Source organism: Coregonus lavaretus (assembly GCF_964263955.1).
Source record: "Coregonus lavaretus genome assembly, chromosome: 39".
Lineage (NCBI taxonomy): Eukaryota > Metazoa > Chordata > Actinopteri > Salmoniformes > Salmonidae > Coregonus > Coregonus lavaretus.
In genome coordinates this window covers 10,005,609-10,023,022 of record NC_140026.1, presented here as the reverse complement: position 1 = coordinate 10,023,022, position 17,414 = coordinate 10,005,609, and the positions used below count along the sequence as shown (strand labels likewise).

Here is a 17,414-nt window from a genome sequence, read left to right as displayed (position 1 = left end):
ATGTAGTGTTGTGGCGTCTCTCTTTATGTAGTGTTGTGGTGTCTCTCTTTATGTAGTGTTGTGGTGTCTCTCTTTATGTAGTGTTATGGTGTCTCTCTTTATGTAGTGTTGTGGTGTCTCTCTTTATGTAGTGTTGTGGTGTCTCTCTTTATGTAGTGTTGTGGTGTCTCTCTTTATGTAATGTTGTGGTGTCTCTCTTTATGTAGTGGTGTGGTGTCTCTCTCTCTTTATGTAGTGTTGTGGTGTCTCTCTTTATGTAGTGTTGTGGTGTCTCTCTTTATGTAGTGTTGTGGTGTCTCTCTTTATGTAGTGTTGTGGCGTCTCTCTTTATGTAGTGTTGTGGCGTCTCTCTTTATGTAGTGTTGTGGCGTCTCTCTTTATGTAGTGTTGTGGCGTCTCTCTTTATGTAGTGTTGTGGCGTCTCTCTTTATGTAGTGTTGTGGCGTCTCTCTTTATGTAGTGTTGTGGTGTCTCTCTTTATGTAGTGTTGTGGTGTCTCTCTTTATGTAGTGTTGTGGTGTCTCTCTTTATGTAGTGTTGTGGCGTCTCTCTTTATGTAGTGTTGTGGCGTCTCTCTTTATGTAGTGTTGTGGCGTCTCTCTTTATGTAGTGTTGTGGCGTCTCTCTTTATGTAGTGTTGTGGCGTCTCTCTTTATGTAGTGTTGTGGCGTCTCTCTTTATGTAGTGTTGTGGTGTCTCTCTTTATGTAGTGTTGTGGTGTCTCTCTTTATGTAGTGTTGTGGTGTCTCTCTTTATGTAGTGTTGTGGTGTCTCTCTTTATGTAGTGTTATGGTGTCTCTCTTTATGTAGTGTTGTGGCGTCTCTCTTTATGTAGTGTTGTGGTGTCTCTCTTTATGTAGTGTTGTGGTGTCTCTCTTTATGTAGTGTTGTGGTGTCTCTCTTTATGTAATGTTGTGGTGTCTCTCTTTATGTAGTGGTGTGGTGTCTCTCTCTCTTTATGTAGTGTTGTGGTGTCTCTCTTTATGTAGTGTTGTGGTGTCTCTCTTTATGTAGTGTTGTGGTGTCTCTCTTTATGTAGTGTTGTGGTGTCTCTCTTTATGTAGTGTTGTGGTGTCTCTCTTTATGTAGTGTTGTGGCGTCTCTCTTTATGTAGTGTTGTGGCGTCTCTCTTTATGTAGTGTTGTGGCGTCTCTCTTTATGTAGTGTTGTGGCGTCTCTCTTTATGTAGTGTTGTGGCGTCTCTCTTTATGTAGTGTTGTGGTGTCTCTCTTTATGTAGTGTTGTGGCGTCTCTCTTTATGTAGTGTTGTGGTGTCTCTATGTAGTGTTGTGGCGTCTCTCTTTATGTAGTGTTGTGGCGTCTCTCTTTATGTAGTGTTGTGGCGTCTCTCTTTATGTAGTGTTGTGGCGTCTCTCTTTATGTAGTGTTGTGGTGTCTCTCTTTATGTAGTGTTGTGGTGTCTCTTTATGTAGTGTTGTGGTGTCTCTCTTTATGTAGTGTTGTGGTGTCTCTCTTTATGTAGTGTTGTGGCGTCTCTCTTTATGTAGTGTTGTGGTGTCTCTCTTTATGTAGTGTTGTGGTGTCTCTCTTAATGTAGTGTTGTGGCGTCTCTCTTTATGTAGTGTTGTGGCGTCTCTCTTTATGTAGTGTTGTGGCGTCTCTCTTTATGTAGTGTTGTGGCGTCTCTCTTTATGTAGTGTTGTGGTGTCTCTCTTTATGTAGTGTTGTGGCGTCTCTCTTTATGTAGTGTTGTGGCGTCTCTCTTTATGTAGTGTTGTGGTGTCTCTCTTTATGTAGTGTTGTGGTGTCTCTCTTAATGTAGTGTTGTGGTGTCTCTCTTAATGTAGTGTTGTGGCGTCTCTCTTTATGTAGTGTTGTGGCGTCTCTCTTTATGTAGTGTTGTGGCGTCTCTCTTTATGTAGTGTTGTGGCGTCTCTCTTTATGTAGTGTTGTGGCGTCTCTCTTTATGTAGTGTTGTGGCGTCTCTCTTTATGTAGTGTTGTGGCGTCTCTCTTTATGTAGTGTTGTGGCATCTCTCTTTATGTAGTGTTGTGGCGTCTCTCTTTATGTAGTGTGGTGGTGTCTCTCTTTATGTAGTGTGGTGGTGTCTCTCTTTATGTAGTGTTGTGGTGTCTCTCTTTATGTAGTGTTGTGGTGTCTCTCTTTATGTAGTGTGGTGGTGTCTCTCTTTATGTAGTGTTGTGGCGTCTCTCTTTATGTAGTGTTGTGGCGTCTCTCTTTATGTAGTGTTGTGGCGTCTCTCTTGATGTAGTGTTGTGGCGTCTCTCTTTATGTAGTGTTGTCTCTCTTTATGTAGTGTTGTGGCGTCTCTCTTTATGTAGTGTTGTCTCTCTTTATGTAGTGTTGTGGCGTCTCTCTTTATGTAGTGTTGTGGCGTCTCTCTTTATGTAGTGTTGTGGTGTCTCTCTTTATGTAGTGTTGTGGTGTCTCTCTTTATGTAGTGTTGTGGCGTCTCTCTTTATGTAGTGTTGTGGTGTCTCTTTATGTAGTGTTGTGGCGTCTCTCTTTATGTAGTGTTGTGGCGTCTCTCTTTATGTAGTGTTGTGGTGTCTCTTTATGTAGTGTTGTGGCGTCTCTCTTTATGTAGTGTTGTGGCGTCTCTCTTGTTCTGATGTGTGTTTTTGTCCTATATTTTTTATTTTGAATCCCAGCCCCCGTCCCCGCAGGAGGCCTTTTGCCTTTTGGTAGGCCGTCATTGTAAATAAGAATTTGTTCTTAACTGACATTTCTAGTTAAATAAAGGTTCAATACATTTAAAAAAAATAATAAGCCAGGGTTCTACTAAGCTAACATTTATAATTGTTTTAAGATGGTCAATAATTAAATAATTTAGATTTTTGATTTGGAATTTTAGGACACCTTTTCCCCTTTTCTGCTATTAGCCCATAGAAACACACCGAATAACAGATTCAAATGGACGGAATATCACAGATATAAGAAAGATCAGGAAATTATTTGTACAAAATTTAACCATATTTAGGCACTAAACTTAAATTGTACAGTTGAAGTCTGAAGTTTACATACACCTTAGCCAAATACATTTAAACTCAGCTTTTCACAATTCCTGACATTTAATCCTAGTAAAAATTCCCTGTCTTAGGTCAGTTAGGATCACCACTTAATTTTAAGAATGTGAAATTTCAGAATAATAATAGAGAGAATGATTTATTTCAGCTATTATTTCTTTCATGACATTCCCAGTGGGTTAGAAGTTTACATACACTCAATTAGTATTTGGTAGCATTGCCTTTAAATTGTTTAACTTGGGTCAAACGTTTCAGGTAGCCTTCCACAAGCTTCCCACAATAAGTTGGGTGAATTTTGGTCCATTCCTCCTGACAGAGCTGGTGTAACTGGGTCAGGTTTGTAGGCCTCCTTGCTCACACACGCTTTTTTCAGTTCTGCCCACAAATTTTCTATAAGATTGAGGTCAGGGCTTTGTGATGGCCACTCCAATACCTTGACTTTGTTGTCCTTAAGCCATTTTGCCACAACTTTGTAAGTATGCTTGGGGTCATTGTCCATTTGGAAGATCCATTTGCGACCAAGCTTTAACTTCCTGACTGATGTCTTGAGATGTTGCTTCAATATATCCACATAATTTTCCTTCCTCATGATGCAATCTATTTTGTGAAGTGCACCAGACCCTCCTGCAGCAAAGCACCCCCACAGCATGATGCTGCCACCCCCGTGCTTCACGGTTGGGATGGTGTTCTTCGGCTTGCAAGTCTCCCCTTTTTCCTCCAAACATAACGATGGTCATTATGGCCAAACAGTTCTATTTTTGTTTCATCAGGCCAGAGGGCATTTCTCCAAAAAGTACGATCTTTGTCCCCATGTGCAGTTGCAAACCGTAATCTGGCTTTTTCTATGGCGGTTTTGGAGATGTGGCTTCTTCCTTGCTGAGCGGCCTTTCAGGTTATGTCGATATAGGACTCGTTTTACTGTGGATATAGATACTTTTGTATCTGTTTCTTCCAGCATCTTCACAAGGTCCTTTGCTGTTGTTCTGGGATTGATTGATTTGCACTTCTCGCACCAAAGTACGTTCATACTTTGTTACTTGTTTATACTTGCGTACTATTGTTTGTACAGATGAACGTGGTACCTTCAGGCGTTCGGAAATTGCTCCCAAGGATGAACAGATGTTTTTTCTGAGGTTTTGGCTGCTTTCTTTAGATTTTCCCATGATGTCAAGCAAAGAGGCACGGAGTTTGAAGGTAGGCCTTGAAATACATCCACAGGTACACCTCCTATTGACTAAAATGATGTCAATTAGCCTATCAGAAGCTTCTAAAGTCATGACATCATTTTCTGGAATTTTCCAAGCTGTTTAAAGGCACAGTCAACTTAGTGTACGTAAACGTCTGACCCACTGGAATTGTGATACAGTGAATTATAAGTGAAATAATCTGTCTGTAAACAATTGTTGGAAAAATTACTTGTGTCATGCAAAAAGTAGATGTCCTAACCGACTTGCCAAAACTATAGTTTGTTAACAAGACATTTGTGGAGTGGTTGAAAAACTAGTTTTAATGACTCCAACCTAAGTGTACGTAAACTTCCGACTTCAACTGTACAACTGACTAGGCATCCTCTTTCCCTTTACTTCTATACGTTTTTAAATGGGTACCGGGCTACGTTCAGACGAGTCTTGTGAGGGTTGACCTTGAGCAAAACATGTACACATTCGTGAGAGTCTCACCTTTCCATAGAAGGGGTCATATCAGTGTTTAGGCCAAACCGTTCGAACACTACAGACGTTTACTTGAGAAGACCGATTTTCGGGGGGTGTCTCATCGTGTGACAAACACAGCCCGTAGCTCTGCCAGCTTCCACTGCAGATGCGGAAGGCCGACATCGGCGGATGTGGTGGATTGAGACGCAGCCCATGAGCCCAACTGATATCTGTAGCTTAAACGGACAGATTCTGATGGGGATTTCTTTATTATGCCAATTAGATTTCCGCGGACATCGACATTAAAAGGGGTTTAAATTAGCCGTCTGATTTCTATTCTCAGTGTCTCGTTTAACCTGCTTACTTCTGCCTCAACAAACGGTGTGTTGTGTGTGTGTCCGAGTGAGTGGAGTGTGTGTATTTGTATATGAGTGTGAATGAGAAAGCGTTTGTCAACGTGTCTGTGTGTGTGTGTGTGCGAGAGTGTGTGTATTTGTATATGAGTGTGAATGAGAAAGCGTTTGTCAACGTGTCTGTGTGTGTGTGTGTGCGAGAGTGTGCATTTGTGTATGAAGCTAAATCATTATTGTCGGCCCGCTGCTCTGACTGACAGGCTGATTGAGATGATGCCCCATTCTCTTGCCACACCGTCTGACTGTTTCATAACTGAACGACTGGTGTGTGTGTGACTGGAGTGTGTGTGTGTGTGTGTGTGACTGGAGTGTGTGTGTGTGCGTGTGTGTGAGGTAGTGCAGCAGGCAGGAAGGAAGACAAAAGGACACACACACACACACACACTCACTGACGTATCTGTGACTGTGGTCCCTGCATGGTGAGACAGTCTGTGTCTCTTTGCTGCTGTGCTAGGGTGCCCCCATGTGGCGGTCTTGTCTTACTGCGCTTGGTCTGGGGCTCAGGAGGACTGGGACGAAGGAGAGGGACAGGTTCTGCTGCTCTCACCTGCACCATGAACCAGACCTGGGTTCAAATACTATTCGAAATCTTTTAAATAGCTTTTGCTTTAGCCTGCCTAGAATGCCAGGCAAGCTCAATCAGCACAGATAAAATCATTGAAATTATTTCAAATAGTATTTGAACCCAGGTCTGCCACAAACCTACACGAGCTTGAGAGTTGAACACTGACAACACTTTAACTTGTCTAATTCATGGTGTAGTGATCATAGAACAGAGAAAAGTACTCACTGACAACACTTTAACTTGTCTAATTCATGGTGTAGTGATCATAGAACAGAGAATAGTACTCACTGACAACACTTTAACTTGTCTAATTCATGGTGTAGTGATCATAGAACAGAGAATAGTACTCACTGGTGTCCAGCACTCTTCCACACACATTACTGAAAGAAAAGAAAAGGTAAGATGTAAACTCACCTGTGTGTGTGTGTGTATGTGTGTGTGTGTGTGAGTACAGGTACTCACCAGTGTGTGTGTTATTCTCGAGGTACACAGTGATTAGGTAGGGGTAAGCAGACAGCTTCTCTCCCGACAGCTTCTCAAATTTAAACTTGGACACTCTCTTCCACTTACTCTTGTCTGGTCAGTCAGCAACGTCAAGAACAACAACAACAACAACAACAACAACAACAACCACTGACAGTCATCTGGTATTTACCAAATATTTACTGAGATACCCTGGGCAACGCCAAGTTAACGCCAACTTATTTACCAAGTCATTGAGATAACTTGGCATTGCCTAGGGTAACGCTAAGTTTGCATATAAGTTCTGCATCTATTACAAAACGCAAACTAATGTAAATAAATCGTGGACTGTAAAATAGAGCAACAGCCCGTTGCTCTTTTAGATCAGTGTGTGAGGAGACAGTCCAGTGTGTGTGTGTGTGTGTGTGTGTAGTGTTTCCCCTAGGATTTATTTCAGCAGGGGTGGCAAAGTTTGCGTTGGGGGTTGGTGTCCTTTTGCTAGGGGGGTCCGGGGGCACAGAACGTTTTAGAAGCCCTCCTCTTGGCTGCAGTGACAAAATGTTGCCGTTTTAAAGCTAACTTCCCGCAATCCTACACATTTTGCCATGACTTATGCTGTGTTCTTATGCTGTGTTCTTATGCTGTGTTCTTATGCTGTGTTCTTATGCTGTGTTCTTATGCTGTGTTCTTATGCTGTGTTCTTATGCTGTGTTCTTATGCTGTGTTCTTATGCTATGTTCTTATGCTGTGTTCTTATGCTATGTTCTTATGCTGTGTTCTTATGCTGTGTTCTTATGCTGTGTTCTTATGCTGTGTTCTTATGCTGTGTTCTTATGCTGTGTTCTTATGCTATTTGAGTGACTCAATCACTATAACAAACGGGGGCCTCGTGCCATGGCATTTTTTGGATTATATTTAGGTGGTTGCTATTTCTCAAAAGATATTCTTAAAAATATATTAGGTCCATTATCTTTTCTACATACTTTATATCTGGTTTTAGTCGTTGAAGTTTACAATGGAAACGATTTACAATCCCGAAAACTGCTAAATTAATTTAGGGGAAACACTGGTGTGTGTGAGGAAGGATACAGGGGTATACAGTGAAATGTGTGGTAGTGAAGGGCTGGAGACAGTCCAGGTTGGCTAGCACCGCTCTGATGGCATTCTACAGGGAGAGAGAAACATGGATGAGCTAAATTAAAAGGATGGATGGAGGGATGAATGAATGAATTCATTAATATATTAATTAATTAATGGATGAAAGGATGGAAGAATTGATTAATGAATGGATAGATGAATGACAAAGTGACTTACCTCTAATTCCTGATTGACAAACTCTTCTCCTATCACCTTCACTTCACTGTGGAAATATAAAGTCCACTAATCAGCCTAGGTGTCACACACACACACACACACACACACACACACACACACACACACACACACACACACACACACACCTGCAGTTGTTGCCTCCCCTGATCTTGAACTTGTAGACATGTTGTCCAGCCTGGAAGAACCTCGTCTCAGGCAGTGGAAAGGAGAAGGATTGGATTGGCATGGTCCAACCTGAGAAAAGGATGAACGAATGAACGAATGAATGAATGAAGATGATGTGGTAAGGACTGGGAAGGCCTAGCTCCAAATCTCTAGGCGGCATTCTGCCTTCTGCCTACAGTTCTCTGCCATTAGCGTCTCCCACGACGGGCTCATGTGTTTTCCGTAAACAAGCGCTGTAACATGGAAATATGGCCATGTGGGAACCCTAACCGTATCAAGGTGAGTATCAATTTATTTATCGCTGATATGAAAGATGAGGTCCCTATGCTTCCAGAACCGTACCGCAAGAGATGAGTGTTGATGTTCACGCCGAGTGACGGGGATCTTAACAACTCCCCCCAACAGAAGATGCCTTCTTCCAATGACTGTTATGTGTAATGCAGCGGTTCCCAAACTAGGGGTCCCTGACATGAAAACGGGGTCACGGGAGAATTTCCAAAATCCTAAAGAAAAAATATATACCCAAAAAATATTTTTATATTATAATATCGTCTTTGTATCGCAAAATCATTGTAATGCGGTTCACCTTAAAAATCTAAATGAAAATGATTCAAATCTAAAAGATAGAATTCAACCAGAGAGCACCCTTAGATCATTGGAAAAGGCCGCACTTGACCGTTGCACTTTAAAATCATTCCCACAGTGAATGTCTAGGCCCACTATGCTATGAAACCGCACACTATTGCAGAGACTTTGATAATACTGGCTGCAATTGATAAGGTGAAAACAATGTGTTGGGAGGCAGAGGCACAGAAATCACATCAATACATTTACATTTTAAGTCATTTAGCAGACGCTCTTATCCAGAGCGAGTTACAGTTAGTGAGTGCATACATTTTCATACTGGCCCCCCGTGGGAATCGAACCCACAACCCTGGCATTGCAAGCGCCATGCTCTACCAAATGAGCTACACGGGACCTACCTTTGTCAGATAATACTGTTAAACTAAGAATTTATGCTATTGCTAGCAATCAAGAGGAAACTGACTGAACGACTCAAAACTCCTCAGCTTATGCTCTCCAAATGGACGTTAGCTGTGCGGGCTGTGATGCCCATGCATTGACTTTTGTTAGCTATACATGTGGGGCTATATTGACAGAAAAACTGATTCCATGGGATCAAATGGTGGGCTTTTGCACAGATGGGGCTCCATCTATGGCGGGCAGGCCTCTGCACTCTAGTTATGAATGTGTCTCCCTCTGCCATATGGACGCATTCTATGATACACAGAGAGCAACTGGCGGCAAAAGAGCTGAGCACAGAACTCTGAGATAAAGTACATCAAACCATCCACTTGGAAAACCATGTGGGGAAATGGGATCAGAGCATGACAATGTTCTATTTCACACGCCGAGACTTGGTGGTTATCGAGGGGGGAGTGTTGGAAAGATTTTTCGCATTGAGAGAGGAACTGTTGTCATTCATAATGGATGTAAAAGAAACTGACTTGGTTGACTTTCTGTGTAATGAAAAGAAAATGTGTCTCCTTGCCTATGTAACAGACATATTTGAGAAACTGAACGAACTGAACGCAAGCATGCAAGGGAAATACAAAAACATTATTCAGATGAGTGACTGAATCAGTGGATTTAGAGGAAAGAATTCTTATTGGAGAGAGTCTTTCAAAAGCGAACCATGCCCCCTTCCCTCGGCTATGCATGTTTCTAACAGAAAACAGCATCAGTACGTGTCCCACACGAGTGATGACTGCTCACCTCCAACGCTTGGAAGAGCACTTTGGGACCTACTTCCCAATCCATTTGACTGTGATCCTGGCTCTGTTGACATGCCGGTAAGTGAAATCGAACAGCTGATCGAGCTGTCATGTGACCGAATGCTGCAGACAACGCATTCACGGGTCACTACGGAGGAGTTTTGGTTCCTGACTCAAAAGGAATACCCTGCCGTCTCCCTCTGAGCATTATGCCGCGTTTAGATAAAACTATACTAAATATATTCACGTCACCAAATAATTGATTAAAACACACTGATTTGCAATGAAGGTCTACAGTAGCCTCAACAGCACTCTGTAGGGTAGCACCATGGTGTAGCCGGAGGACAGCTAGTTTCCGTCCTCCTCTGAGTACATTGACTTCAATACAAAACCTAGGAGGCTCATGGTTCTCACCCCCTTCCATAGACTTACACAGTAATTATGACAACTTCCGGAGGACGTCCTCCAACCTATCAGAACTCTTGCAGCATGAACTGACATGTTGTCCACCCAATCAAAGGACCAGGGAATGCATCTAGTCCTGAAATCTTAAGCTACAGCTAGCTAGCACTGCAGTGCATAAAATGTGGTGAGTAGTTGACTCCATAGTTGAACAGTTTTGAACAAATGAATTTCTTCAAAAATGAAGGAGAAGCAAGAGCGAGAGAAAGAGAGCTAGCTATATTTCATTGTATTTTTTTCACATTCAGCTAATGCAGCTAGCTAGTTTAGCCTACTCAAACACCCAGCTCAAACAGAGAGGAATGCTATGTTAGCTAGCTGGCTATGGCTATCCAGCACTGGAACTCTTCCAAGTCAAGGTAAGCTTTTGGTTTTATTAATTTATTGCCACCCGGGCCCGCCGGTGTAACTGCTAAACTGCTTGCTGACTCTGTAGCGTAGCACCACTGTACTGCATGATTGTAGCAGGTTTATTAATGCGGGTTTACTAACATGTTTGTGTTAGTAGCTATGCTGACTATGACATTAGCTAATATGGTGACAACGATGTAGGCTGTGTGTAGCGGTTAGTGGATATGATATGAAGGTTTGGTCACAGACAGCTGATTTGTTGTGCACTGAAGTCCACAAACGAAGGGAAACGTTTAGAGGAGAGCGCGTAGATGCGAGAAAGAATTATACAATGAGCAAGTGGTCATGCTGTTTGTATGTGGATGCTATGAAAGTGAACTGTGTTTATGTGTGATCAGGGGCGTATTCATTCCCCCGATTCTGTTGGAAAATGTTTCTTAAACGGAAGCAAACGGAACGAAACAGGGATAAACATACCTGAATTTGTCCAATAGAAACTCTTGTTTGCAACTGTTTGGACTAATGATTACATCATAGATCAGCTAGTTGCAGGCAAGAGGCAAGAGTGTGCAAGGCGGTATTGAATGTGTTACTGTCTGTTCTCTCGACCTGTGTGCACCTACGCTGTAAACTTTCATTCATAGGCTAGGTTGTAGCAACCTCATGATGGGTATAGGGAACATTTCAGTATCCTGTAGAAGCCTAAACGTATCGATGTTACATTGAACTGGGTGAATGGAATATGAATGACAGTCATCCAATATGCTGTAATAGAAATAAGGCCATGCTCATAAAAAATGTATCGTCCTCATCATCTTAAACGTCACCGTCCGCCACGGGTCTTGAAAGCACCATAGAATTCATGGTACCCTTCGCCAGCTCATATCTGTGCAAAGCTGGATTCAGTGCTTAAAACCAAATATCGATTCAGGTTGGATGTGAGGGGCGCACTATTGCGTTCTCTACTGCAGGTTGTAGGGAAGGCTCGCAGTTCGATTCCGGGGAAGACTACGGTTCAGGAAAAAGATGGCGGAAGTGGATGCTGAGTTCGAATCAAGCAGCGCGTCGAGCAAAGTTGGGGAAGGCGAAAGTTCTGAATGGACAACAGTAGTGGCAAAAACTGGAACAAAAAGGATGTTGTCTAAAATTGGAGTGGAGGATTCGTGTATGAATGATAATGAATCGCTTCTTGTTGGGATGCGTTTGTTGAGTAAGGATGCATATGTGGGAAACCCGTTTGAGGTGTTGAAAATTGTGAAGTATGTGCTGGGAAAAGTGGAGTCAGTCAGAGTGACCAGGGGTGGTCTTATTTTGATTCATTGTATTTCTGAAGAACAGAGGAAGATTGCAGTGAGCCTCAAAAAGAATTCAAAACAACAGAAGTTTTGTGTTTTGAACTTCGGAGTAGAGCAACTGTCAAAAGGAGTCATCTCAGGGGTGACGACGGATGTTCAGGTTGAATACCTGAAGAGAATTCCTGGTGTGGTCGGGGCCCGGCGTCTGACCTGCTGGGTGAATGGAGAGAAATAAGAAAGTCTGTTGGTCCTGTTGTTTTTTTGATAAAGAGCAAATAGCTACGCATGTGAAGCTTGGTTATGTAAGACACGCTGTAAGAGCTTTCGTCTCCAAACCATTGCAGTGTAAGAATTGTAAAGGATTTGGCCATGTTTCAAGTGTGTGCAGACAGAGTATATTGAAGAACGGTGTGTAGAAGGACGACGGTGTTGCAATTGTGGTGGGGATCATGATCCCGAGTTCCTGGAGTGCCCTGTAAGGGTGAAGGAGATTGAGCAGTCAATCGAATCTCCTATGTGGAGGAGAATAAAATAATTGAGAAAACAAGTGATGCTAGTGAAGACATGGTAGTGGACGCACCACAGCCTGTAGTGAATGTTTGCTGCCAGTCAAAAGATACCCTGTGTGTTAAAAAAGGTGCATTTTGTGGCGTTCATTGCCACAGTTATAAACTGTACGGCACAAGTCTCAAAGAAGTCTAAGAAACTGGACATTATTGTGGCTGCGGCAGTTTTTGGGACTTAAGGATTTTACATCTGAAGACTTGCAAGGGGTACTGGCGCCGGAAGACCCGCCCTCCCAGGTTTCCTTGAGCCTGTGTAGGGATCAGATCTGTTTTATTTTTTAACAGAAAAGTTGTTCGATTTCTTGTTTTTTTTTTTTGGTAGTTTGTTATATAAATTATATACACTATCAGTCAGATGGCCTGGCCTCCACAATCCTCCGACCTCAACCCAATTGGTTTGGGATGAGTCTGACGGGAAGAGTGAAGGAAAAGCAGCCAGTGCTCAGCATATGTGGGAACTCCTTCAAGACTGTTGGAAAAGCGTTCCAGGTGAAGCTGGTTGAGAGAATGCCAAGAGTGTGCAAAGCCTTCATCAAGGCAAAGGGTGGCTATTTGAAGAATCTCAAATATAACATATATTTTGATTTATTTAACACTTTTTTGGTTACTACATGATTCCATGTGTTATTTCATAGTTTTGATGTCTTCAATATTACTTTACAATGTAAAAAATAGTAAAAATAAAGAAAAACCCTTGAATGAGTAGGTGTGTCCAAACTTTTGACTGGTACTTTATATATATAAAAACACACACACACACACACAGTGCCTTCGGAAAGTATTCAGACCCCTTGACTTTTTCCATATTTTTTCCCCCCTAAAATTGTTTAAATTGTATTTTTTCCTCATCAATCTACACACAATAACCAATAATGACAAAGCAAAAACAAGGTTTTATACATTTTTGCTAATTTATTACAAATAAAAAAACTGAAATATCACATTTACATACACCACTGTTCAAAAGTTTGGGGTCACTTAGAAATGTCCTTGTTTTCCATGAAAACATACATGAAATGAGTTTGAATAGGAAATATAGCAAAATGCATAGGAAATGTTGTCATTGACAAAATCAAATCAAATGTTATTGGCCACATGCGCCGAATACAACAGGTGCAGACATTACAGTGAAATGCTTACTTACAGCCCTTAACCAACAGTGCATTTATTTTTAACAAAAAAAGTATGTGTTGAGAAAAAAAGAGCAGAAGTAAAATAAAATGACAGTAGGGAGGGTATATATACAGGGGGGTACCGGTGCAGAGTCAATGTGCGGGGGCACCGGCTAGTTGAGGTAGTTGAAGTAATATGGTAATATGGACAAGGTTAGAAAGAATGATTTTTAATTGAAATAATAATTGTGTCCTTCAAACTTTGCTTTCGTCAAAGAATCCTCAATTTGCAGCAATTACAGCCTTGCAGACCTTTGGCATTCTAGTTGTCAATTTGTTGAGGTAATCTGAAGAGATTTCACTCCATGCTTCCTGAAGCACCTCCCACAAGTTGGATTGGCTTGATGGGCACTTCTTACATACCATACGGTCAAGCTGCTCCCACAACAGCTCAATAGGGTTGAGATCCGGTGACTGTGCTGGCCACTCCATTATGGACAGAATACCAGCTGACTGCTTCTTCCCTAAATAGTTATTGCATAGTTTGGAGCTGTGCTTTGGGTCATTGTCCTGTTGTAAGAGGAAATTGGCTCCAATCAAGCGCCGTCCACAGGGTATGGCATGGCGTTGCAAAATGGAGTGATAGCCTTCCTTCTTCAAGATCCCTTTAGCCCTGTACAAATATCCCACTTTACCACCACCAAAGCACCCCCAGACCATCACATTGCCTCCACCATGCTTGACAGGTGGCATCAAGCACTCCTCCAGCATATTTTCATTTGGTCTGCGTCTCACAAATGTTCTTCTTTGTGATCCGAACACCTCAAACTTCGATTCATGTGTCCATAACACTTTTTCCCAATCTTCCTCTGTCCAGTGTCTGTGTTCTTTTGCCCATCTTAATCTTTTCTTTTTATTGGCCAGTCTGAGATATCGCTTTTTCTTTGCAACTCTGCCTAGAAGGTCAGCATCCCAGAGTCGCCTCTTCACTGTTGACGTTGAGACTGGTGTTTTGCGGGTACTATTTCATGAAGTTGCCAGTTGAGGACCTGTGAGGCATCTGTTTCTCATACTAGACACTCTAATGTATTTGTCTTCTTGCTCAGTTGTGCACCGGGGCCTCCCACTCCTCTTTCTATTCTGGTTAGAGCCAGTTTGCGCTGTTCTGTGAAGGGAGTAGTACACAGCGTTGTACAAGATCTTCAGTTTTTTGGCAATTCCTCGCATGGAATAGCCTTCATTTCTCAGAACAAGAATAGACTGATGAGTTTCAGAAGAAAGTTATTTGTTTCCAGATACTCAACTAGTCTCAAGAAGACCAGTTTTATTGCTTCTTTAATCAGCACAACAGTTTTCAGCTGTGCTAACATAATTGCAAAAGGGTTTTCTAATGATCAATTAGCCTTTTAAAATGATAAACTTGGATTAGCAAACACAACGTGCCATTGGAACACAGGACTGATGGTTGCTGATAATGGGCCTCTGTACGCCGATGTAGATATTCCATTAAAAATCAGCCGTTTCCAGCTACAATAGCCATTTACAACATTAACAATGTCTACACTGTATTTCTGATCAATTTGATGTTATTTTAAATGGACAAGAAAATTGCTTTTCTTTCGAAAACAAGGACATTTCTAAGTGACCCCAAACTTTTGAACGATAGTGTAAGTATTCAGACTCTTTACTTTGTTGAAGCACGTTTGGCAGTGATTACAGCAGAGTCTTCTTGGGTATGACGATACAAGCTTGGCACACCTGTATTTGGGGAGTTTCTCCCATTCTTCTATGCAGATCCTCTCAAGCTCTGTCAGGTCGGATGGGGAGCGTCGCTGCACAGCTATTTTCAGGTCTCTCCAGAGATGTTAGATCGGGTTCAAGTCCTGGCTCTGGCTGGGCCACTCAGAGACTTGTCCAAAAGCCACTCCTGCGTTGTCTTGGCTGTGTGCTTAGGGTCATTTTCCTGTTGGAAGGTGAACATTCGCCCCAGTCTGTGGTCCTGAGTGCTCTGGAGCAGGTTTTCATCAAGGATCTCTCTGTACTTTGCTCCGTTCATCATTGCCTCGATCCTGACTAGTCTCCCAGTCCCTGCCGCTGAAAGACATACCCACAGTATGATGCTGCCACCACCATGCTTCACCGTAGGGATGGTGCCAGGTTTCCTCCAGATGTGACACTTGACATTCAGGCGAAAGAGTTCAATCTTGGTTTCATCAGATGAGAGAATCTTGTTTCTCATGGTCTGAGAGTCTTTAGGTGCCTTTTGGCAAACTCCAAGTGGGCTGTCATGTACCTTTTACTGAGGAGTGGCTTCCGTCTGGTCACTCTTCCATAAAGGCCTGATTGGTGGAGTGCTGCAGAGATGGTTGTCCTTCTGGAAGGTTCTCCTATCTCCACAGAGGAACTCTAGAGCTCTGTCAGAGTGACCATCAGGTTCTTGGTCACCTCACTAACCAAGACCCTTCTCCCCCATTTACTCAGTTTAGCCGGGCGGCCAGCTCTAGGAAGAGTCTTGGTGGTTCCAAACTTCTTCCATTTAAGAATGAAGAAGGCCACTGTGTTCTTGGGGACCTTCAATGAAATGTTTTGGTAACCTTCCCCAGAGCTGTGCCTCGACACAATCCTGTCTCGGATCTCTATGGACAATTCCTTCAACCTCATGGCTTGGTTTTTGCTCTGACATGCACTGTCAACTGTGGGACCTTATATAGACAGTTGTGTGCCTTTCCAAATCAAGTCCAATCAATTGAATTTACCACAGGTGGACTACAATCAAGTTGTAGAAACATCTCAAGGATGATCAATGGAAACAGGATGCACCTGAGCTCAATTTCGAGTCTCATAGCAAAGTGACTGAATACTTATGTAAATAAGGTATTTCTGTTTTTTATTTGTAATACATTTGCAAACATTTCTAAAAACCTGTTTTCAGTTTTTCATTATGGGGTATTGTGTGTAGAATGATGAGGGAAAAAAACTATTTTATCAATTTTAGAATAAGGCTGTAACGTAACAAAATATGGAAAAAGTCAAGGGGTCTGAATACTTTCCAAATGCACTGTATATATATTTTTGTATTTTGTTCAATTTTGGGGAATCCTCTTACCATCCTGCACATTAGGTGGCGGGATGCACCTTAAATTGTGCGATCGCCAATATACCATAGAAGAAGAAGGTTGGACGTGACAGCACAGATGAGGTGCGCTCTCTCGACCACGCCCCCTGACTTTGAGAATCTCCGAGGCCATATGCATCAAGTACACCCATCTCATTAGTGGTAGTGACATATGATACGTTATGTCAGACACAGGAGGTTGGTAGCACCTTAATTGGGGAGGACAGGCTCGTGGTAATGGCTGGATCTTAATAGGTGGAATGGTATCAAATAGATTAAACACATGGTTCCCAGGTGTTTGATGCCATTCCATTTGCGCTGTTCCAGCCATTATTATGAGCCGTCCTCCCCTCAGCAGCCTCCACTGATGTCAGAGTAATTTGCAATTGACTGTCATAGACCCACATTAAAAGTATGTGATGGTGAGTTGAGAAGACAATCAGAAATAATGTTAGAATGTTTTTCAATTGACTGCCATAGCCCCCCCCCCAAAAAAGTAAACATTGGCTGTTAATTACTTTTTTTTTCTCACAAAATGGAGTCGTGGGCCAAAAAAGTTTGGGAACCCTCGCTGTAATGTAATGGAACTGAGAGTGATGATCAAGGGCTAGGTCCACCGCTCACTACTAGTTGGACAAGTCAGATTAGATGATCTTGGTAGGAACTGAGAAAATAATTAATGAATGGATTAATTCATACGAGAAACTTCGTTTGAAATAGTTAACGTTAGATAGCTACTGTTAGCTAGCTAAACAACACCAACGTTATTTCACAAATTTGACTTTGTTATTATTAGCTAACTAGCTAACGTTACATAAACCACTCACAGAACGGCTACCTCTCCTTCTAGCTAGCTAATCTAATAAGGTTACCTAGCTGTTGATGTTGTGAAGCTGACAAACTCCTGACAACTGAAACATACAACCTGTTTACTATACCGTAAACACAAACATACCGTAATTCACCGAATCTTGGCACCCACAATTTTCAAAACCAAGACAGTCCCGGCAACGAAACCGGTCACACGATCTGCTCGCTCAGGCTCGCGTTGCCGTGAGGGACAAGTTCCCGCCTCCAAGCATCTTTCTCCTCTCTGATTGGCCAACACTTCATCCAGTCAGCGGTTTCCTCGCTAGTG

General features: G+C 42.3%; 1 protein-coding gene across 1 annotated transcript; it reads right to left on the bottom strand.

Annotated features, from left to right (window-relative positions):
- Positions 1-7,112: 7,112 nt before the first annotated feature.
- Positions 7,113-17,304, bottom strand: majin (membrane anchored junction protein). The gene is made up of 4 exons (XM_084155923.1): positions 17,232-17,304; positions 7,561-7,669; positions 7,415-7,460; positions 7,113-7,265 (listed from the first exon to the last, which is right to left on the bottom strand). Exons 2-4 carry the CDS (start codon positions 7,659-7,661, stop codon positions 7,155-7,157), a joined length of 258 nt encoding a protein of 85 aa, XP_084012049.1. The 5' UTR covers positions 7,662-7,669; positions 17,232-17,304; the 3' UTR covers positions 7,113-7,154.
- Between the last annotated feature and the right edge of the window lie 110 nt (positions 17,305-17,414).